The sequence below is a fragment of the Arabidopsis thaliana genome, chromosome 5 (genome assembly GCF_000001735.4).
Source record: "Arabidopsis thaliana chromosome 5, partial sequence".
Classification (NCBI taxonomy): Eukaryota; Viridiplantae; Streptophyta; class Magnoliopsida; order Brassicales; family Brassicaceae; genus Arabidopsis; species Arabidopsis thaliana.
The window spans coordinates 23,024,316-23,049,243 of record NC_003076.8 but is presented as its reverse complement, the minus strand read 5'-3'; the positions used below and the strand labels follow the sequence as shown (position 1 = coordinate 23,049,243).

Here is a 24,928-nt window from a genome sequence, read left to right as displayed (position 1 = left end):
CAAGGGTCAAGATTTATTGTCCGTGGGGAAATATCGTATATGGTGATCTAAGGCCAATCTCCAATCCCCATGATGATTATGGTACATGCTCATTTTTTTTTTTTGCTATTTCACAACTAATCACGGTTACAGTGATGATTATGGTGGTGGTGGGAATGATGATACATTACAACATTATGTTAGTTTTAGCTATTATATCAGTTAATCAATTAATTAGTTTCATCTATAATATTGATAGACTTATATACATTTGATTACTCTATATAGTTTGTGAAACATTAACATGGATATCTATTCATAGGATCCAAACTGCATAATCTGAATATCAAAAGAAGCTACATTTTTTTTTGCTTAACCTCAACTGCAAAACCTCTTTGAGTCACAATATGAGAAATTACTACAATACTACAGAAACTATTAATGTAGTAATGTACAAAATGGACCGTGGAATATTTATGCAGAACCATTTAACTAGTGAGCGACACCGTGCGTGTTCAGACAGTTACAACTATTGCTTTTGTGGTCTATTGAAAGTTTGAAACCAGTGGTTTGCTAATTAGATTCTCACGTGACTTTGATCATTCATTGTAAATTTTTGTAATAAATTAACAAAAACATGAACGCGTATCGTGTCATACAGAACTTATATCATACATACTCTTTTAAATACGGAATTGTATAATTATTATATCAGCTATCTACTTTACTCGGGTCAACTGAATTTTTTTATTATAGGAATATACAGAAAATAAAATTTAGTTAAAACAAAATAATTTGTTTCAAATAATCTAAACTCTTCAATAATTAGTAGTTACTAGTTATATACAGAGAAGATACTAGCTTGCTCACTGATTTTTCATTTTTTTTTACACAAACAAAAAACAAAAAATCCGTACAATACATGTGTCTGCATGCGTGTCTATATATATACAGCTACTACTCTTCATTGATAAGAATCAAGCTATTCATAAAATAAAAAGACTTATTTCTCAAAAAAAATGGCGAGTTATAATCTTCGTTCACAAGTTCGTCTTATAGCAATAACAATAGTAATCATCATTACTCTCTCAACTCCGATCACAACCAACACATCACCACAACCATGGAATATCCTTTCACACAACGAATTCGCCGGAAAACTCACCTCCTCCTCCTCCTCCGTCGAATCAGCCGCCACAGATTTCGGCCACGTCACCAAAATCTTCCCTTCCGCCGTCTTAATCCCTTCCTCCGTTGAAGACATCACAGATCTCATAAAACTCTCTTTTGACTCTCAACTGTCTTTTCCTTTAGCCGCTCGTGGTCACGGACACAGCCACCGTGGCCAAGCCTCGGCTAAAGACGGAGTTGTGGTCAACATGCGGTCCATGGTAAACCGGGATCGAGGTATCAAGGTGTCTAGGACCTGTTTATATGTTGACGTGGACGCTGCGTGGCTATGGATTGAGGTGTTGAATAAAACTTTGGAGTTAGGGTTAACGCCGGTTTCTTGGACGGATTATTTGTATTTAACAGTCGGTGGGACGTTATCAAACGGCGGAATTAGTGGACAAACGTTTCGGTACGGTCCACAGATCACTAATGTTCTAGAGATGGATGTTATTACTGGTACGTACCACGATCTTTTTCACACAGAGATTAAAAAAAACAGTAATAGTGATTTTAACTTCGTACGTTTCTGATAGACAACAAAGAACTTCGTACGTTTTTCGAAGTTTTTTCGTCTTTTTCATTTTAGATCTGCGCGGCCATTTTTGGTTATGCTATTGTTTGTTTGTATTGTTTGTCTCTGTTTATTTATTTCTCGAACTTGTTGATAGCTTTTCTTCTTTTCACACATCAATCTAATCACCTTTTTTGGTCTTAAGATTAGAAAGAAGATACGGACTAGGTAAAAATAGGTGGTTGTAAACGTAGACGCATTAAAAAAATATTGGTTTTTTTATTTTTTGATAAGCAAAATTGGTGGTTGGTCTAAGATTATAAACTTGATATTAATGCAAAGGTCGATCTAGCAATAGAAGATTAATCAATATTCTTGGTGTTTTAACAACAGATTATTTCATCATTAAAATCGTGAAACAAAGAAATTTTGGTAGTATACATTACGTGTAGTTTTGTTAGTTTATTAAAAAAAATAGTATATAGTTTTGTTAAAACGCGATTTATTTAGTAACACATTAGTATATTACACGTTTAACCAACTAAACTTTTTTTTTTGAATAATTATGTTCTATATTTCTTACTCAAATTATGCAAATTTCGTGGATTCGAAGTCAAATTTCTGCGAAATTTACATGGTCATATATTATAAAACTGTTCATATAACCCGGTGAACAAACAGACAATTAAGGGTTTGAATGGTTACGGCGGTTGGGGCGGACACAACCGTCAATAGATCAGACCGTTTTTTATTTACCATTCATCAATTATATTCCGCAGTGGTTTGGGGTAAAAAAAATAGAAGAAAACCGCAGCGGACCAATTCCATACCGTTTTTACATACAAATAAACATGGTGCGCAACGGTTTATTGTCCGCCTCAAAAATGAAATGGACTAAACCGCAGATAAATTAGACCGCTTTGTCCGCTGCCTCCATTCATAGACTAAAAAAAAACAACCAAAAAAAAAATGGTCCCACGCCCATGATTTTACACGAGGTTTCTTGTGGCGTAAGGACAAAACTCAAAAGTTCATAACGTTTGGTCCTAACCAGGTGTAATGGATTAAGTAACAGTCAATTTTCTTATTATAGCTGTATCCATTATGTCCACATATGCATCCATATACATTACACTGTTGGTCTCAAGTGTAGTTAGATTACGAAGACTTTCAAGTTCCATTTTTTGGTTAGGAGATAAACATAATTTAATGATACCGACTTTAGCACTCTAGGCTCAAAACAAGTACAGAAGAGAATAGTTTTATTTCAAACTCGTTGCATTGTTGTATCAATTAATTGTGTTAGTCTTTGTATATTCTTACATAACGGTCCAAGTTTGTTGAAATAGTTTACTTACTAAACTTTTCCTAATGGGGTCAAATTTTATTTTATAGGAAAAGGAGAGATTGCAACTTGTTCCAAGGACATGAACTCGGATCTTTTCTTCGCGGTGTTAGGAGGTTTGGGTCAATTCGGCATTATAACAAGAGCCAGAATTAAACTTGAAGTAGCTCCGAAAAGGGTATGTTAAATTTGTAAATTATGCAACTACAGAAAATTCTATGAAATTTATGAATGAACATATATGCATTTTTGGATTTTTGTAGGCCAAGTGGTTAAGGTTTCTATACATAGATTTCTCCGAATTCACAAGAGATCAAGAACGAGTGATATCGAAAACGGACGGTGTAGATTTCTTAGAAGGTTCCATTATGGTGGACCATGGCCCACCGGATAACTGGAGATCCACGTATTATCCACCGTCCGATCACTTGAGGATCGCCTCAATGGTCAAACGACATCGTGTCATCTACTGCCTTGAAGTCGTCAAGTATTACGACGAAACTTCTCAATACACAGTCAACGAGGTCCGTACATACATACAATCATAAATCATACATGTATAATTGGGAGATCTTTATGCATTATTCAATTATATTAATTTACTTTAGTTATTTAACTTATGCAGGAAATGGAGGAGTTAAGCGATAGTTTAAACCATGTAAGAGGGTTTATGTACGAGAAAGATGTGACGTATATGGATTTCCTAAACCGAGTTCGAACCGGAGAGCTAAACCTGAAATCCAAAGGCCAATGGGATGTTCCACATCCATGGCTTAATCTCTTCGTACCAAAAACTCAAATCTCCAAATTTGATGATGGTGTTTTTAAGGGTATTATCCTAAGAAATAACATCACTAGCGGTCCTGTTCTTGTTTATCCTATGAATCGCAACAAGTAAGTTTAACTCGATATTGCAAAATTTACTATCTACATTTTCGTTTTGGAATCCGAAATATTCTTACAAGCTAATTTTATGCGGCGTTTTTAGGTGGAATGATCGGATGTCTGCCGCTATACCCGAGGAAGATGTATTTTATGCGGTAGGGTTTTTAAGATCCGCGGGTTTTGACAATTGGGAGGCTTTTGATCAAGAAAACATGGAAATACTGAAGTTTTGTGAGGATGCTAATATGGGGGTTATACAATATCTTCCTTATCATTCATCACAAGAAGGATGGGTTAGACATTTTGGTCCGAGGTGGAATATTTTCGTAGAGAGAAAATATAAATATGATCCCAAAATGATATTATCACCGGGACAAAATATATTTCAAAAAATAAACTCGAGTTAGACGATAATTAATCCTATTGTTAGTCGTTCTCACCACTTTGTAAATATTCCTTTCTTTGTTATATCAATTTTTGACAGAAAAGTATATACCACAATTTCACGTGAATTGGAGATTTTTGGCTATAATTAAGAACACGAAATTAAAGAATAATGTTATTAAGAAAATGGAAATTGATAGGAAAGTAAAGGACATGATCATAAGATTTGAAAGTAAGTCTAAATGTGAAAACTATCTTTTTGTGAAGAAAATGTTGACATATCTATAAATATATAATATATTTAATTAAAGAAATAGGGAATAATTATGTCCAAGAAATGTCCCCAAACCTTTTTGTTACAGTCTGCGGGAAAGAAGGAGACATCCACACTTCTTGCCTCCTTTCTGTTTTTATTTTTGGCTTAATTTTTAATATATATTTTTATGTACTTTGAAGATCTTGGTCGAACGCAGTCCACGTATAATTGGTTGGATTAGAATCAGATTTCTTTTTCAAAAACTCTGATTTTCTAGACATCTGATATTTTGTGGTAAGATTAATAATTATCGATTTTTTTTGTCTCAATTGTTTTGTGTTAAGATTAAGGGATTAATCCACATTTACATAACTTGTATATTTTTAGAATATTTTTCATTAATGTCAAAAATGAATTCATTAGTGCATATTCTTGATTATATTGACTAATATAACCCGTATAAACTACTACATTAAATAAAGTAAAATCAAGAAAACGACAAAAACGTCGTGAAAAGTGGAAAGCATATGATGAAAGTTGCAGCCGCTAGCTTTGTGATCCGAAGGAATCTCCAACCTAATTTTTAATAGAAAGTGTCTAAGTACCGAATATTTAAATAGTGTAATCTAAACTGTATATTATGTGAAAAAGTTGGAACAATTATTTTATAACGCAAAATCTCATTGTATCATTACTAAAAATATAATCATGAGATTCCTTTGTATATTCGTGTAAAATACCATCCCAAAATTTATTTGTATCATTTTATATTTATTTAATATCAATATAAATTAAAATTAAATTAAATGTGAAAATTATAACAAAAAAAGCTAATTTTGTTTTTGTGTGGTGAAAAAACATTTCAATAAGATTTTACTTACTTCGTTTGTTTAGGAAAGATGTTTAGAGATGATGAAAAAAAAAAGGAAAGATGTTTAGAAATAGATGTTTCAATTTTTCATGTGATATCATTTTGGAAATGTCAGTTCATAGGCCTCTAATGTTCAGCCCAAATATTAATCGTCGAACTCTGGGCCTCATATTACCACTACGTGCTGTTTTTGAACACAACCGACACGCTGTTCGTTATCAGAAATGCAAAACGAAAGAAAGCAAAGCAAGTGGCAATTTTGCCGCAATGCGGCATTGACTCATAGTCAATAGGAGTTGACCGTTCTTAATATTTCCAACTGATTTTCTCATGCAAGAATTTAAATACAAAAAACGTCTTATTTCATTTTTTATGTTATAATAAATTAGATATAGTTTATTATAAATTTATAATGCTGAATGTTCTTAAATCGACTAAGAAAAAATAAGAACACCGCTACCGTCGAACGGTCTAATGCGCGATGTCATTATTATGTTTATACGTAGAGAGATCACTAACATTAATTTACGAGACTACATGCAGATGCAGGTCGAATATTAAGCAAAACAAAATTATAATTATTAATTAAGAAAATTATCATGAAAACTATTTTTAGGAAAAAATATCATTAATTTTGGTTCACATTGTTGTCTCAAAGTCCAAGTGCATGAGATTTAACGAGTCTTGTCGTCATATGACGAAAGAAACATGCATTTAATTTACTCGTCAAGAGAAATGCTTTCAATTAATTGATACAACTTGCTTCAAAGCATTTTGTGGTCGGGCAAACTCTTAAATTTGTACGATCGAATATTATTCGTTCAATCAAATGTGGTTGTGAAAGCGTTCCACCAGTTACTGTTTTTTCCTTATGTACACATGATTAATCGATAAAATCGCAAATGATATGGTACCACACGCCAAAAAAATAAACATAAAACAAAAATGATATGTATAACAATAAATATAAATCCAATTACTTGCTCCCGATTAATTTCTAATCGTTATGGTCCACACGTACGTACGAATACGTTTTTTTCTTGTTGAGTCACATACTAATCAATGTTTTCATTTTCAATTTATTTTTGAAAGATAAAATTATTTCCTTATGTACGAAGAAAATAGATCAGAAATTTCTTGATGTTTTCTTCATCATAAGGAGTCGAGATGCCTAACTTGTTACATTTTTTTTTTCTTTTCACTGTTTGAAGTTATAACAATAAAATAAATAAATTATATATAATAGTCTAGTCGTCATATGACTCATATCGTGTTTTTTTGTTCCAAACCAAGATTTGATTTTTGCTGGACATATCTCCTTCCCGGATAAATTAAAATTAACATTGAAATAGTAAATTCCGAATAACAGTCCCGTCTGAATCATGTTTTGAATTTCTGCAATTATAGTAAAAATGGATGTTTATCAACAAGTACCATATACTTGAGAAAAACAGTTGCAAGTTCTAGAAGCTTGTGGATTTTGGCTATATTATATTAGGTAGGATTGTATGTATATTCTGGGCAGGAAACATAATATTAGTATTAAAATATCTAAGAAGTTTTTTTTTCTAGAGGCGATGCATGTAACAAGGATTATTGGAATATATATATATATATATATATATATATATATATATATATATATATATATATATATAAAGAAGCAGGAAAGTGCGAGAATGGCTAATGACATAAAATCACATGATTATACTTTTTGTGGTAATAGTAGTAAAGATTCTTCAACAATCGACAAATAGTTATTATACTCTGTTACGATCCTTTTCAATTTCAATGGCCATTGATAAATAACAATCAGTACTTATCGATAATTAAAGAAATCCCGCGACGTCGTTTAGGCCACCATTGTTGACATGGATATTATTTATTCATGGTGGATTTAATAAGAGTCAAAATAGAAACAAAACTTTTTCTTGGACTTTTTTTTATTACAAAACTACTATAGCAAGAGATGAATGATGAATTAACAAAATCAATTATTAGATATAATCCTTCCCAAATATTCTTTTACTAACTCAAACAACATTACATAGTTTTTTTATAGGTTGATAATAAGATTATTTGATAGGTTGATCAAAATAAGAGAATAATTGAATTTGCCATCCTCTCTTGACCGTCTTTCAAACCTTTGTACCATTTGACTTTGACTCTCTCTTTCTGAAATCTCTCTCTCATTCTCTTTCTTTTGGGCTCCTTCTTCTCTCTACTTTTCTCCACTTTAATATTTTCCTTTATTTTTTGAAATAAGAAAACAAAAATATGGAACGAATAATTTTCCCTCCCTCCATCTCTCCCTCTCTCTCTGGCTTAATACAGCAATGAAGCTTTAATCATCTCCTCTTATTCTTCATCTTCAATTCTCAAAATCTTCTGTTGTGTTTGGAAAAAAGCCACACGCGTGATCTTCTTACATGGATGCATTCTTCTTAACGGATGATCCCAATACCCGGAACCAGTTAATCCGGTCGCTAGCTCAATCTTTTGGATGTGTTTACGTTTGTCTTTGGTCTTACTATTTTCCTCGACCTTCTAAGTAATAATCATATCTTCCTCGTTCTCGACCTTTACATCTATACACATTACATGCACCACATATATGTAACATGTTCAATCTCTCTAATGTAAATGTTTTTTTTTTATTAATCTCATGATGCATTTGATTTTGAGCTGCAGCTATTTAATATCAATGGATGGATATTACAATGAAGCTTCTGAAGAACCTTCTTCGTCTTCTTCTTCTGGAAGTTTAGCTAGGAGCTTGTTCCATGAGTATCGCCAATCCGTTATCCCGCTCCAAAATGGGTAAACTTGTTCATCAATTTGAGTCGTATATGCAATTTATATTTACCAATATTTATGTTTTAGTAACAAGAAAATATATAATCAAAAATGTTATAATTTTAGGCATGTGCCAAGCATGGCGTTCATGAACAATCTTCCATACGTAGAAATTCGACCACAAGAGAGTCAAAGACTTGCTTTTAACGACACACAACGTCTCTTCTATCAGGTCATATATTGTTAGTTAGAAGCATTACTACAACACCATTTTTATTTCAAATTATTTTTTCTTACTATGATATTCACTAACAATCAATTCTTCATCTATTTTCATTACTGGTCGCAGGAAGCCAGGATTCAGGTACATTATTTTCATCTTCATAATATTTCAACAAAATGTCACTAATATATGTAAAATTTAATGTTTTAAATGTGTTATGGATCAGACGGTGATATTCATGGGTTGCCGGAGCGGCGAGATCGAACTCGGAATGACGTATGATACTACAAATGTATGAATCTTTTTTTTGTCAATTTTATAAAACCATATGCATTTATTAATTACTTGAAGATTTTAAAATATATGTCTTTGTCTTTCTCTAAAATCTTTATATAATGGTCTCTAATGTGTCATTGACTCAAGAACAGATGAAAATTGAAGCAAGTCTTCGAGAATGGTTCCCTGAAGATTTCAATAGAAAGTCTTCTCCGGCAAACTCCGATTATCTCCGGCCACCTCATTATCCCTCTTCATCGTCTTCTTCTCTTAGTCCCAACAACATCTCCGAATATTCCTCTCTTTTGTTCCCACTCATCCCTAAACCTTCAACGACGACTGAGGCCGTTAACGTTCCGGTACTTCCACCGCTAGCTCCGATCAATATGATCCATCCACAGCATCAAGAGCCTTTATTCCGTAACCGTCAACGTGAGGAAGAAGCAATGACGCAAGCAATCTTAGCGGTTTTAACGGGGCCATCAAGTCCTCCGTCAACTTCTTCCTCGCCGCAGCGTAAAGGAAGAGCCACCGCTTTTAAGAGATATTACTCCATGATTAGTGACCGCGGTAGAGCCCCGCTTCCGAGTGTTCGGAAGCAAAGTATGATGACAAGAGCGATGTCCTTCTACAATAGGCTTAACATTAACCAGAGAGAGCGTTTTACTAGGGAAAACGCTACTACACACGGCGAGGGAAGCGGTGGAAGTGGAGGGGGTGGACGTTATACTAGCGGGCCAAGCGCAACGCAACTGCAACATATGATATCGGAGAGGAAACGGCGAGAGAAGCTTAATGAGAGCTTTCAAGCATTGAGATCTCTCCTTCCTCCCGGAACTAAGGTATGTGAGATTTTTTTTTTCATGTATATACTATGATTTCTGTTAATTAATGTTTTCAAAATTTGATAAGTTTCTTCTTCTAATGTATATTTGAGCTAATGTAATGACTAAATTTTTTGAACAGAAAGATAAAGCATCGGTCCTCTCCATTGCAAGAGAGCAACTATCTTCTTTGCAAGGTGAGATTTCGAAACTACTAGAGAGAAATCGGGAGGTAGAGGCAAAGCTAGCAGGAGAAAGAGAGATTGAAAATGATTTACGACCCGAAGAGAGGTTTAACGTTCGTATAAGACATATACCTGAATCAACATCTAGAGAGAGGACTTTGGATCTACGAGTTGTTCTAAGGGGAGACATCATTAGGGTTGATGATTTGATGATAAGACTTCTCGAATTCTTGAAGCAAATCAACAATGTGAGCTTAGTGTCAATCGAAGCTCGAACTCTAGCTAGAGCAGAGGGGGATACTTCAATTGTTCTTGTGATCAGCTTAAGGCTCAAGATTGAGGTAAAGTATCATCTTGATTATATTAATTTGGTTTCTGTTAAGGAAACATATTATTTGACATTTATTTGTGATTTATTGATTAGGAAAAGTTGGCATATACAGTATGTGATGATATAATATACAGTAAAATATACCAAAAAAGGAAATTTGCTATGATTGCTACATTTTAAATTTAACAATTTAGTGGGGTTTTATTGAATGCATCGCATTGATTGGTTAGAGTTTAGTAGTGAATTTATATATTCACATATATACATATACACTTTTTAAAGGTCGAGAATCTCTCTTCCACATAAATTAATTTGATAGAGTATTATACATAATTATTTGATAAGATAAGTAGATAACCACTAGTTTGGTCTTGACTCTTGACTATAAAAAGTTTATCGAATAAAACTTACGGAATTATTAACTGATTTTTTGTAGGGTGAATGGGACGAATCAGCCTTCCAAGAAGCAGTCAGAAGGGTTGTTGCTGACTTGGCTCACTGACAACAAGTTTGACTATTTCGTAACTATATACTATATAGTAATTATTAAATTTCTATTCCTCTTTTACGCTTACAAATTCATTTTTAATGATCGAAAGATTAAATTATTTATGGACAGTCTATTTTTTACTATGACGTGTGGCGGCTCCTATCGTTGTCGATGGTTCTTATTACTGTGGAATTTTTCAGCCGTTCGTCATATTTCTTGAATCAATATTGACCGTTTGTTTTTATTCAGTTTTTAGCTATTACCGTAAATTTGTAATAAGCAATATCTGTCATTTATAAAAACTTGTCTTTGGGACATCATCACTCTATTACAAAATGTTACTTTTTTCTTTGAAATGCAAAATTGTTGTCCTGTATTTGTTTAAATTTCTTGAGAGTTTTGTGATTGATGGGTCGTATAATTTGGCATTCAATATTTGTACTTTTTCTCCATACGACACTTCAAGTTGTATTAGAGATAATTACTAAACTTGATACAAGTTATCCTGCAATAAATATTTAAAGTTTATGTCACGAAATATATACTATTTTCCTAAGTTTATGTGGCTAAGTTTAAATTTCTTTTGTCGCCTATATTGACTGAACTTTTCTCGCTAAATGGAAAACCAAACGACAAGGATATCTATAGATGAAAAGAAAATGAATATTCAAGAGCTTGGAGACAGCGATGGGTTTTTGCCAAACAATATATTAATGGTTACATTAATTAATGAACTTACCTAGTAGTTACCTTCCACATTCAAATCATTTCCCTTTTTAGAAACGTGGTTAATTCCAACGTACGGTCATTCACTATATATCGATTTTACATGAAATATTACAAATTTATTTATTTCATGAAAAATCAACGTATTTTTTGTTTTGAAAAATGATAGTTTTAAACCGCAAGTAAAATGCTACGAAAGGAGTATTAAATATCCGATATATAACTTTATTAATATGTATAGAAAACATTATTTGTATTTAAAATCATGGATGTCTCTCGAGACAACCGATTAAAAAATAAGACAAGGCTTAATTTCAACAAAACGAGTGTGGATCTAAGGCCATTTTTATTGGTGAGATATTTTAAAGGTTTCTCAAAAAAAGAATTTTTTTATTATTATTATAATTTAGGTTTTGTCCAATTATAAATATACACTTATACACATAATCTCTTAAATATTAGTCTAAAATTTTCAATTTCTCCTATTTCTATTATACTTTATTATTTATTTTATATTTTTTAGTTAATGATAAACTATGTGAAATACTCCATCCCAAAATAAAAAGTTGGGGCAAATTGTAGAAAATTCAGAACTGAAAATTTCGGAAGACGCCATTTTTGACCCGATTTAAGATTACGGAAGAACGTACGTTTGAGAAAACCTTCTCCTGTACTAACTCGTAAAGCTACTTATTCCTAATTAGGCTATTAAACTAACATTTTCATGATATTATACCCTGCATTAATTTTAAAGACTATATTAACACTTAAACACGTGGAACTTTTGAAGATTATGCTTCTAGACACTTAAGAGGAAAAGAATGTTGACTGTTTTCTATGGAAAAAGTGACAAATTCAAAAGCTTAGTTAAAATGTCTTCAAACATTGTATCATATAGTATACCTAGTCTTACCAAAATAGGTATATTAATTATATCGCTTTCATCGTTCGAATCCACTCACTATATATATGATTTTTTTTATCGCACTATATGATATCGGCAATTAAATATGGCTAATTATCATCAAACGGGATGATCTGACCCAATAATTCAAAACATTTATAAATTACTGTATATATATCTTTTACATGAACTCTCTATCTTAAACATTTTTAGCATTTTGTTTTGTAAATTGCAAACGTAAAAATTAAACAAAAATAGAATGATATATGCGTTTGGTTTTACATTTACTCTATATAAAAATATCTTATTTTGAAAATAGTTGTTTACTGTTCTTTTTACATGTTAAAGACTAGCTATTACCGTAGAAAGCCAATTCGTTTGAATATTGGAACTTGAATGATATCAACTAAAGTGATGAATCATTGTCCACAGTCTATTTGGATTAGCATCCCCATTCATTGAATTAACTGACTTACAGATACATTGGCCAAAAGAGAATGTAGCAGTTTCCCTGTTTCAGTCATTTTTCCGTTAGGTTGTGTCTTTTGAGGGAACATAACTTTATAGGCAATTATTACTACAAAACATTTGGATAAAACCCTACATGTCTTAAATTCTTTTGGCTGATTCGTGCTATTAAAATAGTATCATACTATTGATTTACAAGCCATCTTGTATAAAGTTTAAGATAAAGACGCCTTTTAGATCATTACTTTTGAATTTTGATCAAATATTTGGGTTATGATCTATTGTTTGGGATTACCTTAATAGTAATATTAAACTTCTAATAAAACGGAGTATTAGATTCAAATTCAGATCAAATAGCACTAAAAGCAAAAAAAATAACTAATTGACTAAATCATGCTTTAGAAAAAATTAATCACGCTTAAACAATACTCCAATATAACATTTATAGTCAATGGACGACAAAGCTGTAAAAAAAAAAAAAGTCAATGGACGACAAAGATTTGAAGTCAATAGTTTGATAACCTCAGGGTAATGTGAAATGATTCATTAGCACTAATTGTATTTGTAATTAACTGATAAAAGAATCTTCAGTCCTTGAGAGGACATGATTTGTTACGGTGAAGCAAAATATTCAAAAACAAATACGCATTAATCCAAAACCGTTGTTTGGTAGAATCAGCAAATTCCATTTGGAGTCAAAATCAACTATTAAAACAAGTACATATATTTTTTTCTGTATATAGAAAGAGTCCCTTTCGTGTGCATCTTTGATTTTAACGTTTACTATTTAAATGACTCAATTAATTGATTTATTAACGAATAACGACACTCACTAATGCTAAATTGCTAATGGTCACGGTGTGTGATTAATTTGACTTTGACCATAATGAAATACTAATCGACCCATTGAAGAAGAAACTACATGAAAACAAATTTCTTTCTGTTCTTTTTTCTTGGTTTACAATAAGAATAATACACTTATGTCCACACAAAAAAAACAATGATAAGATTTATTTATTTTTAAATTAAAGAAACCAAAAGAGACTTAATTCAAGTGGTAAAAAGATATAATTTTGACGAACACACCAAAATTCAACTTAGTGATTAAAAAAAAAAAAAACAAATGCACCAAAAATAATTTATCAAGTATCTCCACATGGAGAAACTCACTCTTTTGCCTACAGCAACATTCCTATGAGCAGTCTTCAAAACATTTTGCCTTACATGGAAGCAAAAAACTAGGCCATGAAACTTCACTCAAAACCCAAAACATTTGTTTTTCTTTTACTGGTTTTCGTTTAGACTTTTCGATTTTGTTTACTGTTGTTTGCATTCAGGAGGCCTCTCTCCTTGTTGATCATCGGTAACCTGAGGTCTCCCTCCTTTCTGCAATATGATTTCAAAAAGAGTATGACTATAGAATCCATCTCATTATCACAAACATAGCACAATGGTTTGCAAGTACTAGATTTAGCCTAAGCTTATAAATATGCATGAGAAGGATTCTACATAGTTTCATTTATAATTCTCAGTCATATAAGAGTTCAAGTTTCTATGATTCACAGATTCGTGCATAGTGAGCTTAATCAGTTAATTTCAGCTATCTCCTAATTCACGGGTCATGTTCTCTACTTTTTAGATCATGGTCTAGCCTATAAATGTCAATAGTTTATGACCGTTGTATGACTCATTGGTATCGGATTATCTAATTAACTCAGACAAATACTATAAGAAGGGTGGAATATGGCTATGTACCTTGTGTAAGACTGATGGCTGCATAAACATTCAACACAATATCAAAAAGTTAGTAACTAACTCAGAAAAGGTAATTCCATGACAAGAAGAAATGAAACAAGAGGAATCCAATACCTTCTTTTTGGTCTTGCTTACTTCTTCCTCCTCATCTTCGTCGTCTTCTTCCTCATCTTCGTCTTCATCTTCTTCATCCTCATCTTCATCCTCATCGATATCATCTTCATCGTCATTGTCTATTTCAAACTCCTCTCCCTCAATAGCCTCACCAGTAAACCATGAGACAGCATGAGGTATGATCTTCTCCCGGATTGTAGAACTGCAAGAAGCAAGGAATACTTGAATCAGATACTAAATAATGTATTAACTTTCCGATAAAAGATGCTAGCTAGAGCTCTTATACAGTTGGTAATAAGTTAGACGGAATATATTAAATTGACAGAGTTTATGTTCAAGAAGACGAACCCAATGTCATAATCTTGTTCCATCAGATTCTGAAGTTCCTCGGCCTGCACCAAGAACAGAAAACATTACTACAAAAGTATAATCAAACATAGTCAAAATAGGGCCTGTCTTAAAACCAAATGATATCATACTCTTTCTTCGTCAATGTCTTCATCATCATCAGGAACTTGGGGAGGATTGAAGAAGTTGAAGAAGCTTTCACAATCTTCAGTTTTGGTAATTGGCTTGGCATTCTTTGCACCTTTCTTAGGCTTCTTCTTAAGAATCTTCTGAGTTAAGCATTTTCCAGGATACCAATCAATCTCTGTCCTGAGACAAAGAACAAAGAATCAAAATCCATGTTAGTGCATAAGTCAGTACAAGATTCCGCAGCTCCTTGGAAGAATCTCAGAACAAAATATGCTAGGGAATAAATATTACAAAAAAGTTATCAACAATTACCCAATAGCCTTCTCAAGCAGAGGCTCATCTTCATCAATCATATGATACGCCTTTGTTAATAGGGTGTTTTTGAAGTAAGGATTCTGGTCGAAGAAAAACTCAAGTTTGAATCCCTTTGGTTCTTCAATCTTGCACCACTTGATATCTTTAAGATATATAAGGGCTCCTTCATCACGCTCTGTGATCTGAAATCAAAAGAAATTAAAACTCTGGTCAATTTCCATGGATATGATTAAGTAACTCTAAATGAACAATCATAGATGTAACACCAACCTCTTCAGATATAACATCATTATTTTTCAGAGCAGTCAGCCAGAAACTAGGGACTCCTTTCTCTGCAATCCAGCCCGGTGAAATAAGCAAATTGTTTTTTTCTTGCAAGAATGATTACAATTTACAAAGGCAAAGAGAGAGAGAGAGTACCTTCTGCAGTTTTCTCGTCTCCTTGGTCCATCTTAGCATCCTCTGGAGCCCCTTCAACTTCAGTAGCTCCATTCACAATCTCATAACGCTGCACATTCCAAATGTCAAGCCAGTGTCAAGAGAAATTCGAAGCTAACTAAAGCCAACACAGCTGGAAATAAAGAAAATACAGGATAACTAAATTTTTCAAAATAGTTTAATCTTGCTACAACCAAATTACCTTGTTATACAAAGGCTGATATAACTTTTGATACTTGGCTTCAAGAGCAGCTCTCTCCTCGCGGAATTTTGTCTCTATTTCATCATGTTTGCCCTAAAAAACGAAAAGGATTCTCAGATAATCATCAAAAGAATGCACAGCATTCTCATATAATCAAAAGCATACAAATATACATTTCAACATCATACTCACAAGATACCATATCAATCTACACCAATCTATTGAACAAAAGCTTATATAGGAAACGTTAATCACAACATAAGCATAGAGCTCATAAAAAGTGAATGGAAGTTTTCCCAAACCTGAATCTCCCGCAAAACCTCAACACGCCTTCTAATTTTAGGAGTCAGATTCTCGAGCACATCAGAATGTTGTCCAGCTAGATTCTGGAGCTTGTTCTGTGAATCAAACACATAACAGTTACAAAAAAATCTCCACAGAAACTATAAAATGACGAAACGCCCAAATTACATGTTCCTCTTCAAGTATAATGCAAATCGATATAAGAAGAGATAGAGAAACTCACCTTAAGAGCGTTGACAAGACCAGCTCGATCCTCATCTTTAAGAGCTGCAAACAAACAAAAAAGCTTCTAAAACTTTGACTAAGAAGAAGCAAAGCCGCAGAAACAAAATCGGAGATATAGATTTACCAGAAGTGAGATCGCTGACATTGAAACTGTCCTTATCGTTGCTCATTTTCTGGAAATTTAGAGATCAAAACTGAAAGATTTGAGAAGAAAAAGGATTGATTGAGAGAGAGTGTGAAGAAGGTTTGAAAAGAGGTGGAGAGATTGAGGAAGAAGAAGAAGACTTGAGGGTTTTTTCTGGGTGGCGACTAAACGCAAAACGTGGCTTCCTCCTTTATAAAATTTAAACCTAACAACTGCCATTCTTTTTTTTTTAATTCCCTCGCTGGCATTTTTATTTACTTTTTCATTTTTTAAAATCTAAAATATCCCAATGCAAAATATGTGCCGTTTCTGCAAAAAGTGCCAAACACCTTGCCGTTTATCGCCAAACAAAGGAAACAAGTCAGTTGTCTAATGCTGCATTACACAATATAATCGACAACAAAGTGAACTTGAAAAGCTACGATGACAGAAGGCTAATGAATCATGCACTCTTGGCTTCTGTATCCTCTTCCTTAGGCTGGTTATCATTGGCATTAACTGTTTTATTCTCTGCATCCACATAGCGACCAGTCATCGGATCAACTGGGCGTGTGTCTCGTGCTCCACCTTTACGTCCCATAGCCACCATTGGAGGAGGAGGAAGTAAACCGGATCTGAATAGGAGACGTTGAACCGGGTCTGATGGCTGAGCACCAACAGATAACCAGTACCTGTACAGAACAAGAGAATCAAACAAAATGTCCATTAATCAAACTATATGCATCCTCTGTTGAAACTAGTCATTCAGAACAAAAGAAAGACAGACCAGGATCTAACTTTTAAGTAGTCTTGACATGTGTTCTTCTAATATCCGGACATTATAATCTTAATTTTAGATGATGATAAAGAGCATGACAAGATTCTAAAGCTACATGACCATACAATTATGCAAAAGAGGTTGTATATGGTGAACAATTAAGAATGTAAGTAAGTGTGTATACGAATAGATAATCAACAGGTTCTTCATCTTACACTAATAAGAAACAATTCCAGAACTCAGAGCAGAAGTTCCATAGAAAGACTCAAGACTGGCGGAGAAGTTTCATTTGTTATATAACAAAACTTGTTGATGAATTTCCACAAATATTTCAGTTTTTCCTTTCATAAGTTAGTGATTAAATGAGGTAGAAAATTGCTTCAACTAATGGTTCAATACCATGAAGAGAAAGAAAGTGATCAAAACCAACCATGGGAAACATGTAGATTCATTCGCCTTTCGATAACAAAAACCATTCAAAGACTGAACTCAGCTCCTTTGTATCAGATCGAAAGATAGTTAACTATAACACAATGTTGACTATACAACAATGCATTAAGATATCTAGAGGCGGCTAGAAGCTAACTTTAGCAATTAACCAAAACACTTCAAATGCAGAAAAGCCTTAATCATCTAGTGAAGCATTCAGAGACCTCTTTCTGAGTAAATTCAACCCAAAACCTACCTGATTTTACCGAAAAAAACATAAGAAACTAGAGAATTAGATGAGAAGAAACATACTTAATTCGATCGAACTTGAGACCCATCCTCTTACCACCGTCCTGGCCTGAACACATAGACCAAGAGATCGTGTATTTTAATCGAAAACTCTACGAACAACACCAATTGGAATACATTTTGTTTTGTCAATCACCTGGCAAAGGATTGAAGTAACCTAAGACCTCAAGATGCTTCCCGTCTCTTGGAGATCTGCTATCAGCAGCCATAACCCTAAAAAATGGCCGATTTTTGCATCCAAATCTCGACAGTCTGATACGTACAACCATGTTTCTCCTCCCTTTTCACCGGAAAAAAATCGAAATGATCAGAGCTGGCTAAGAGAGATAGAGAGAGTGAGAAATTCCAATTTCGAAAACTCTGAATCCATAAATCTTTTAGGGTTTGGATCCTTATTACGACGCCGTTTGTTGAAGGATTCATTGGGCCTACAAAATCAGGAAGCCCATTAACATCAAAGATGATACAAGCCCAATAAAGATTTTTAAATCGTCCACCGCCACAAGACGGCCTTTCTCCGGCGAAAGACAAGCCGAAGTTGAGCCTATCGGTACTGGTTGAGATTATTCTCCGGCGGAGACAATGGAATCTTCCGTCGCTCCGTTTCCTCACCGACGCACGCATCTGCCGAATCGAAATTATCGCTCTTTGCTTTATCACTTTTGCTCGAGTTTCGATCGGGAGCCTCAAATTTCTCTTGCCACACCGGCAGTTCTCCAGGAGCTGGTCTTACGAACAGGTCAGTGTTCGATTCGAAGTCAAAGTTCTTAGGAATGATTAATTCATCTTCTAGTAATCAAAATTCAAAGTTCATCTGTTGCTTGAAATTGCCTGAAACTATTTCTGATGCTATTTGTGTTTTCTTACATAGAAATTGCTCAAGAGTCTCCGGGAGAAACTTGCGAACCGCCGGAGAATTTATCAATTACGGAATCAAAACTCAATGGAGTGTCTGGTGATTCAAGTGGTGAGAAGGTGGAAACAATTTCACAGGAAAAGAGTTTGATGCTTGGAGATATTTGTGATGGAATTGACTTGCAAGATGCATCTGTTGTTAGTAGACACACAGATTTTTTCGATAGCTTTGAGCTTATGATTAATGAAACTCAAGATTCTGTTCCAGAAAGTTGTGTGAATCTCTTTGAGGCATTGGATGTGAATGACTATGACATTGTCCAAAATGTCCTGGAGAAGCCTAATATTGCAACTCAAGTTCAAGTAGATCCAGTTGAAAGTGAGAAAAAGGCAGAGGAGGTTCCTAAATCTGTTGAATCTAATGAGGTTATAAGTTCTGGAGTTTTGGAAGCTTGTAATGGAACAGTTCAAAGAGAGATGGAATTAGAGAAACCTGTTGATAATAGTCCGGTTTTGGTAGATTCTGTGTCTCGGATAGTTGGAGGTGATGATGTAGAAGAAGGAGAGATATCAGGGGATGATAATGATGATATGCTTGTAGAAGATGATGAAACAGTCGAAAGACATGAGGAGTATCAGGTCTCACAAGATGGAACTGGTAATAGCCATCTCACTAGTCATAAGAGTTTTGGTGTTGAGGTAATGAATGTAGATAATCAAGCCAAGAAGATTGATCAAACTTTCAGTAACGAAGCAAAGGTATCCAATATTAAAGAATCTTGTTATGTTATGTTGCTTAGGTGTTAATAAAATCTGACTTGTATTTTAACTTGCAGATGGATCCTGGAACCTCCATCAAAAAAAGGTCTGCGCCTTCTAAGGATGCAAAAGCCAGAAAGAGGGTAATGTAGTGTATGCATTTCTTTGACATATTACGGGGATATCTTACAATCATTTTGTGTGTGGAGTAAGATGTTTACTTACTGATAAGCTATTTCATGCAGGCAAAAGCTAGGATAAAAAGAGCTCAAGAGCGTATAGCCCTTGGCGTGAAAAAGCTGAAACTGAAACCAGTAGCTCCAAAACCAAAGCCTATCAAGTATTGTCGACACTATCTCAAGGGGCGGTGCCATGAGGTCTACACAACGGCTTTGGATTATAAATATTTCTTTGGATTTAAAAGTTTTGTTTGCTGATGCACTTGTTTTTCTTCTTTTGTAGGGAGATAAATGCAAATTTTCACATGATACAATACCGGAAACCAAATGTTCGGTAAGATTACTGTTTCAAGAGATAACTTATTTTCTCAAGTTTAAATAGCTGGGTCATCTCCTTGGTCTCTAATACTCGTGTCTTCTTGTTGTTTCAGCCTTGCTGCTACTTTGCAACCCAGTCATGTATGAAAGGAGATGATTGTCCTTTCGACCATGATCTCTCCAAATACCCTTGCAATAATTTCATTACTAAAGGTTTCTGCTACAGGGGTGATAGTTGTTTGTTTTCGCATAAGGTAAAAACCAATCTCTCGATCTTCTCATGATTCTTCTTCCAGAGTCTAATAACTTATTGATCTTTTGATCCTACTATACTAATCTTCACTTAACAGGGTACTCCACAATCTGCTTCAGACACGCCGAGTGCAAATGTAACAGTCTCGTCTACTAAGATCACTGCAGCGTCTTTCTCGCCTCAGAAAACAAAAAAACAATCCGTGAGAGATGCCATAGCCAAATTACCGGCGATCCAAGCAAGAGTTTCAAGCTCTGTTGCGTTTTTGAAGCCCTCAAGTCATTCTAACCAACGAAACTCATCTGATGCATCATCTTCAAAGATCAATGAACATGTAACGCCTCCACAGGTTCCTCCTTTGAGAAAACCATCCGTTGCTCCAAAGGGTATGAGTTTTCTCTCTTTAGACAAAACCTCACAAGAGGATACGGTGAAAGCGTCTTCTGCGTCCAAGCCAAACACAGACAACTCTGATAGTCAGACATTGAAGCAGTCACAACAGGGAAGCTTTCTCCCTCTGGGGCCTCCAAAAGGAATAAGTTTCTTATCATTTGCATCAGAAGAACAAAAAACTCTGAATCGAGAGCCTCAAAAACCAGCAAGTAGTAAAAATCTCAAGACTACGCCTAGCTCACACATTCAAAGTTCTCTACTCTCAGCCATGAAACTCGCTGCAGAATTCGAATCCGCTAAAGTTGAACGAGGCAACAATGATCCAACAGAAGCTGTAAATAAGAGCAATGTTACTGTTGACACGGCTGTAACCAGAAACTCAGGGAACATATCTTCCAAGATTCTCGAGTTCTTGTCGAGCTTCAGCCACGGCAAAAACTGATCTTAATTTGGTTTTTGAGATAAAAGTTATACTTCATGTAGATGAAACAGAGCATCAATATTTAAAGCTATTGATCTCTCGTAAAATTTCACGGGAGTGATAACTTTGATGTAGATAATTATTGTATTGGTCTATGAATAAGGTTTATTCGGTTGAATAATCTCAAAAGTCTGAAGAAATCCAAGTTTTGCTCAATTTGTTTTCGATGATCCAATCAGATCAGTTTAGTGTAAGACTTGAAACTGTTATTTTTGGCTTATTTATCCATTTGTAAGGATAAAAATAGCTACGGTTGGGATTTTGTTTGCAACTTTTGTTATCAGATTTTAATTAAACAACATCTTTCGAGCATGTTTACAGCCAAACAATACATGTTTAGGAAGACATAAGGGAAACGGAGTGGGTGGTGCACTGGTGCTGTATTACTATAAGACTATATATTCTCATGCAAAATTACGTAGAACGTAAAATTAGCTTTTAATTAACTTCTAAGTATTATTACTACAAAATATTGGTATTGAAAAGTAATTCTTTAAGTTCTTGTGAACATCAATCATTTGATACATAAACTTCAAACATTTAAAGGTTACCCTCAAAAAGAAAAACAATCTATGAATAAACATTATTTAATGGGCTTATTGGCAAAATAGACACTTTTTCAAAAATAATTTGTAAAATAGGTAGTTTTTTTAAAAATTAGAGAGATAGACACTTTTTTTGCTTTTTGTGAGATAGAGAATTTATCTAATAGACTAAAAGACAAAATACATATCAAATACTAAAATACCCTTTATCTTGAGAGAGAATAAAAATTATATGAGGAACTATTTTTACTTTATTTTGTTTGTCTTTATCTTTTTGTTTTTTTATTTTAGTTTTCTTAAATATTTAAATTTTTTTTTTTTTTTAAATTACATTGACTTTTAGAGTATTTATCTGTCATCATTATAATGCACAAACATTTAAAACATTGTTTTGTACACTAACCATTATTCGTTGGTGTACAAGTGTGTACACCGATATTTCATAAATCATCACTGACTTCTCTTATACTTATTAATATAAGTAATATTGTTTTTAATATTTTACAAACATAATGATTGTATAAACCAAATATTATTATTCAATATAATGGTGTACATGATGGTGTACATAATTAAGTTACTCTTAATGGTGTACAAAATGATTGAAACTATTATGACGATTGGTGGATAGAATGATATATACAACTTTTAAATGATAACATACAAGATTGGTAGACAAAGTGTACAAAACTTGGTGTACACTTATAGAGAATGTATAAATCATTATTTCAATTAGTGGTGTACATCATCTCGTACACCAATGTTAGTACACTGTCTCATAGATTTTTAAAGGTGTACGATTATGTACACCATATTTTTCATCATCTATGTACATCATTTTGTACACTGTTATACTCAGTGTATCATTTTCTACATCAGTAATTATATATTAATTTTTACGTTATTGTTGTATACTACCATTAGTACACCAATTTTAACAATATCACGTACACCGTCGGCTGAGATTAAATAAAAATTGCTACATATTTTTAAAATATAGCAAAATTAGATTTTTTAGATTCACATAAAAATTTTAAGAACTAATATGATTATGTGGTAAATTTTTATGAAGAAATATCATCAAATAAAGTAAAAATATTTAAGTAAAAATAAAAAGTAGGATTTGACTTGAGTTTTGTCTTTATCTTACTACATAACAAAATAACAAAAGGTTATATAAGTCATTTACTAAAATCTCTATTAGACAAAAAGTTGTATTAGAGAGGAAAGAGAAAAGTGTCTATTTCTCATATTTCTAAAAAAACTACCTACTTTGCAAATTATTTATAAAAAAAGTGTCTACTTTCCAACTTATCTCTTACTTAATTATATTCCTCTGCATCATAACATAAGAATAGGTTCAGGTCAATTTATGGGACCTTGTATTTATTCGATGTCAATACGAATAGTGTGTGTTGATAATATAAATTACTCACGGTTAATGGTATATCTATGGATAAGTGATAGTACATAATTTCCTTGTAAAAAAGTTTGACCAAGTAACAAAATTTCCAAACCGACGACTTACATTAGAAATATTACTAGTCAATGCCAAAAAGGGACTGGCATACATTATCCTATCGGGATCAAGAGCATACTCTACCAATCGGGGTCAAGACCAGCTCCAGTTCGATTGAAGACAAAGGGGACACCAGGCAATGCTTCATCTTCAGGACCAGGTCGAGAAAAGACAATCGGTGGTTTATCTAATTCATAAAGCATGGGAGACGGTGGCTGCACTTCAACAGCTTCAATCTCTTCATCTGTGGGCTTGAGCCTGAATATAAAAGTGTGAAAGTTTTGTCCGCGACGCCACACATGTGCTTGATAGATTTTAGACTGTGGAGGGGAAGAGGCCATATCTGTAGCCCAAAATGTTAACCAGCAGGTAAGACCTCTGGTCAATTGGTAATTTGCCTCAACATGCTCCACAAACACAAGTTTGGTTCCATGAGCTTCGTTGTGTTTGTCGATAGCAGTGAGTGTCATCTCACGGATCAATACGGCATTGCTTTTTCTCTCGCTGATTTCATTTGGAGACTTATCCATTGATCTACTACGAAAATTGTAATCAAATTGCTCCCATTTAATCGAGAAACCCTAATTTTCAACAAAACAGATTCCATAATCAGATTTCAAATCTCAACCCTAACTACAGAGAAATCTAGGGGTTTTTTCTTACCTGAGTTTTCTGGAATTGATAGTGAAACAACAAATACTGTCGCAAGTATTCATCATCTTCCGCTGTTCCCCACTTGACCACGCGCTGTTTCGACGAAGATTCCGATCCTTCACAATCTTCGTCCAACTTCGGAATCTTTTCAGGCCGGCGATAGTTAACCTCCATCAAAAGAGAGTCCGCCATGATTAGATCGGAACCCTAACGCACCTTCGAGAAGAGAAGACAATTGTCGTGTTTTCTTTTCTCTTTTTTTCTTTCTGAAGAAGAAGATTCGAGAGAAAGTATCTACGTATTCTCAATGCATGCTGCAGCTAAGGGCATTTCCATCTATTCCATCCATGAGAAACCCACAAAGTTTCTCAAACAAAAAAATATTAATATTATATTATAATTTGATTATTTGATTAAAAAAGTATTTTAGTTAAAAAATTAAACCAATAGTAAAATGAGAATTGTCATGATGGGTTGTACAGAGTATCTCAAAGTTTCTCAAGTGGAAACTTTCTACACTCTCTCTCCTTCATTTTTATTATTTTTATATTTTTAATTGTGAGAAACTCCTATGAGATACCCCCAATGAAGATGGTCTAACATATAAATAAAGAAAAAATACACCGTCAAAGTAAAAACGCAAAAAGTCTGCTACGAGTCTAGTGGGCCGCTACAAGCTCATTTTCCTCTTTGTATCAGGCTGAATGTGACATCAAGAAAGGAAAACGGAAATAAGCTAAATTTTTGGGTGAGATTTCTTCCCTCGTGAGATTTTTTTCTCTTTAGATATATTTTTGATAACCTCTTCAAAATGCAGAAAGCTTATATGTCTATATTAAAATTGGTGAATTTTATTTTTGTTTCACTAAGTTGGTT

The 24,928-nt window shown here is 33.7% G+C and overlaps 6 protein-coding genes and 1 long non-coding RNA gene across 9 annotated transcripts; 4 read left to right on the top strand and 3 right to left on the bottom strand.

The window, feature by feature from the left end:
• The first annotated feature begins 951 nt into the window (after nucleotides 1-951).
• Nucleotides 952-4,405, top strand: CKX3 (cytokinin oxidase 3). Of its 2 annotated transcripts, NM_125079.3 has the most exons (5): nucleotides 952-1,608; nucleotides 3,059-3,186; nucleotides 3,272-3,532; nucleotides 3,634-3,902; nucleotides 3,997-4,405. In NM_125079.3, the coding sequence occupies exons 1-5, from the start codon at nucleotides 999-1,001 to the stop codon at nucleotides 4,298-4,300; spliced, it is 1,572 nt and encodes a 523-aa protein (NP_200507.1). In that variant the 5' UTR covers nucleotides 952-998; the 3' UTR covers nucleotides 4,301-4,405. The 2 variants fall into 2 exon arrangements, with proteins under 2 accessions (NP_200507.1, NP_001331716.1); NM_001345226.1 differs by lacking the exon at nucleotides 3,997-4,405 and having other exon boundaries at nucleotides 960-1,608; nucleotides 3,634-3,996.
• A 2,999-nt stretch (nucleotides 4,406-7,404) lies between these two features.
• On the top strand, nucleotides 7,405-7,711 carry AT5G08675. Its single transcript, NR_143096.1, has one exon. It is a non-coding gene; the product is annotated as an other RNA (long non-coding RNA).
• AT5G56960 (basic helix-loop-helix (bHLH) DNA-binding family protein) lies at nucleotides 7,627-10,855 on the top strand (the record flags this gene model as incomplete). 2 transcript variants are annotated; one of them, NM_001345225.1, is made up of 8 exons in its annotated part: nucleotides 7,627-7,955; nucleotides 8,096-8,224; nucleotides 8,327-8,432; nucleotides 8,550-8,564; nucleotides 8,650-8,715; nucleotides 8,852-9,541; nucleotides 9,666-10,049; nucleotides 10,476-10,801. In NM_001345225.1, the coding sequence occupies 8 exons, from the start codon at nucleotides 7,834-7,836 to the stop codon at nucleotides 10,539-10,541; spliced, it is 1,578 nt and encodes a 525-aa protein (NP_001330357.1). In that variant the 3' UTR covers nucleotides 10,542-10,801. The 2 variants fall into 2 exon arrangements, with proteins under 2 accessions (NP_001330357.1, NP_200506.1); NM_125078.2 differs by lacking the exons at nucleotides 7,627-7,955; nucleotides 8,550-8,564; nucleotides 8,650-8,715 and having other exon boundaries at nucleotides 8,070-8,224; nucleotides 10,476-10,855.
• Nucleotides 10,856-13,550: 2,695 nt separating this feature from the next.
• NAP1;3 (nucleosome assembly protein 1;3) lies at nucleotides 13,551-16,795 on the bottom strand. Its single transcript, NM_125077.4, has 12 exons — nucleotides 16,581-16,795; nucleotides 16,455-16,498; nucleotides 16,231-16,326; nucleotides 15,929-16,021; nucleotides 15,709-15,796; nucleotides 15,559-15,620; nucleotides 15,286-15,470; nucleotides 14,976-15,153; nucleotides 14,845-14,888; nucleotides 14,497-14,698; nucleotides 14,383-14,400; nucleotides 13,551-14,013 (listed from the first exon to the last, which is right to left on the bottom strand). Exons 1-12 carry the CDS (start codon nucleotides 16,624-16,626, stop codon nucleotides 13,945-13,947), a joined length of 1,125 nt encoding a protein of 374 aa, NP_568844.1. The 5' UTR covers nucleotides 16,627-16,795; the 3' UTR covers nucleotides 13,551-13,944.
• Nucleotides 16,796-16,832: 37 nt separating this feature from the next.
• Nucleotides 16,833-18,497, bottom strand: AT5G56940 (Ribosomal protein S16 family protein). The gene is made up of 3 exons (NM_125076.4): nucleotides 18,233-18,497; nucleotides 18,100-18,145; nucleotides 16,833-17,272 (listed from the first exon to the last, which is right to left on the bottom strand). The coding sequence occupies exons 1-3, from the start codon at nucleotides 18,363-18,365 to the stop codon at nucleotides 17,044-17,046; spliced, it is 408 nt and encodes a 135-aa protein (NP_200504.1). The 5' UTR covers nucleotides 18,366-18,497; the 3' UTR covers nucleotides 16,833-17,043.
• A 107-nt stretch (nucleotides 18,498-18,604) lies between these two features.
• Nucleotides 18,605-21,586, top strand: EMB1789 (CCCH-type zinc finger family protein). Its single transcript, NM_125075.3, has 7 exons — nucleotides 18,605-18,835; nucleotides 18,968-19,710; nucleotides 19,788-19,853; nucleotides 19,956-20,087; nucleotides 20,173-20,223; nucleotides 20,321-20,461; nucleotides 20,558-21,586. The coding sequence occupies exons 1-7, from the start codon at nucleotides 18,679-18,681 to the stop codon at nucleotides 21,293-21,295; spliced, it is 2,028 nt and encodes a 675-aa protein (NP_200503.1). The 5' UTR covers nucleotides 18,605-18,678; the 3' UTR covers nucleotides 21,296-21,586.
• Nucleotides 21,587-23,328: 1,742 nt separating this feature from the next.
• On the bottom strand, nucleotides 23,329-24,348 carry AT5G56920 (Cystatin/monellin superfamily protein). The gene is made up of 2 exons (NM_125074.1): nucleotides 24,062-24,348; nucleotides 23,329-23,979 (listed from the first exon to the last, which is right to left on the bottom strand). Exons 1-2 carry the CDS (start codon nucleotides 24,242-24,244, stop codon nucleotides 23,479-23,481), a joined length of 684 nt encoding a protein of 227 aa, NP_200502.1. The 5' UTR covers nucleotides 24,245-24,348; the 3' UTR covers nucleotides 23,329-23,478.
• Between the last annotated feature and the right edge of the window lie 580 nt (nucleotides 24,349-24,928).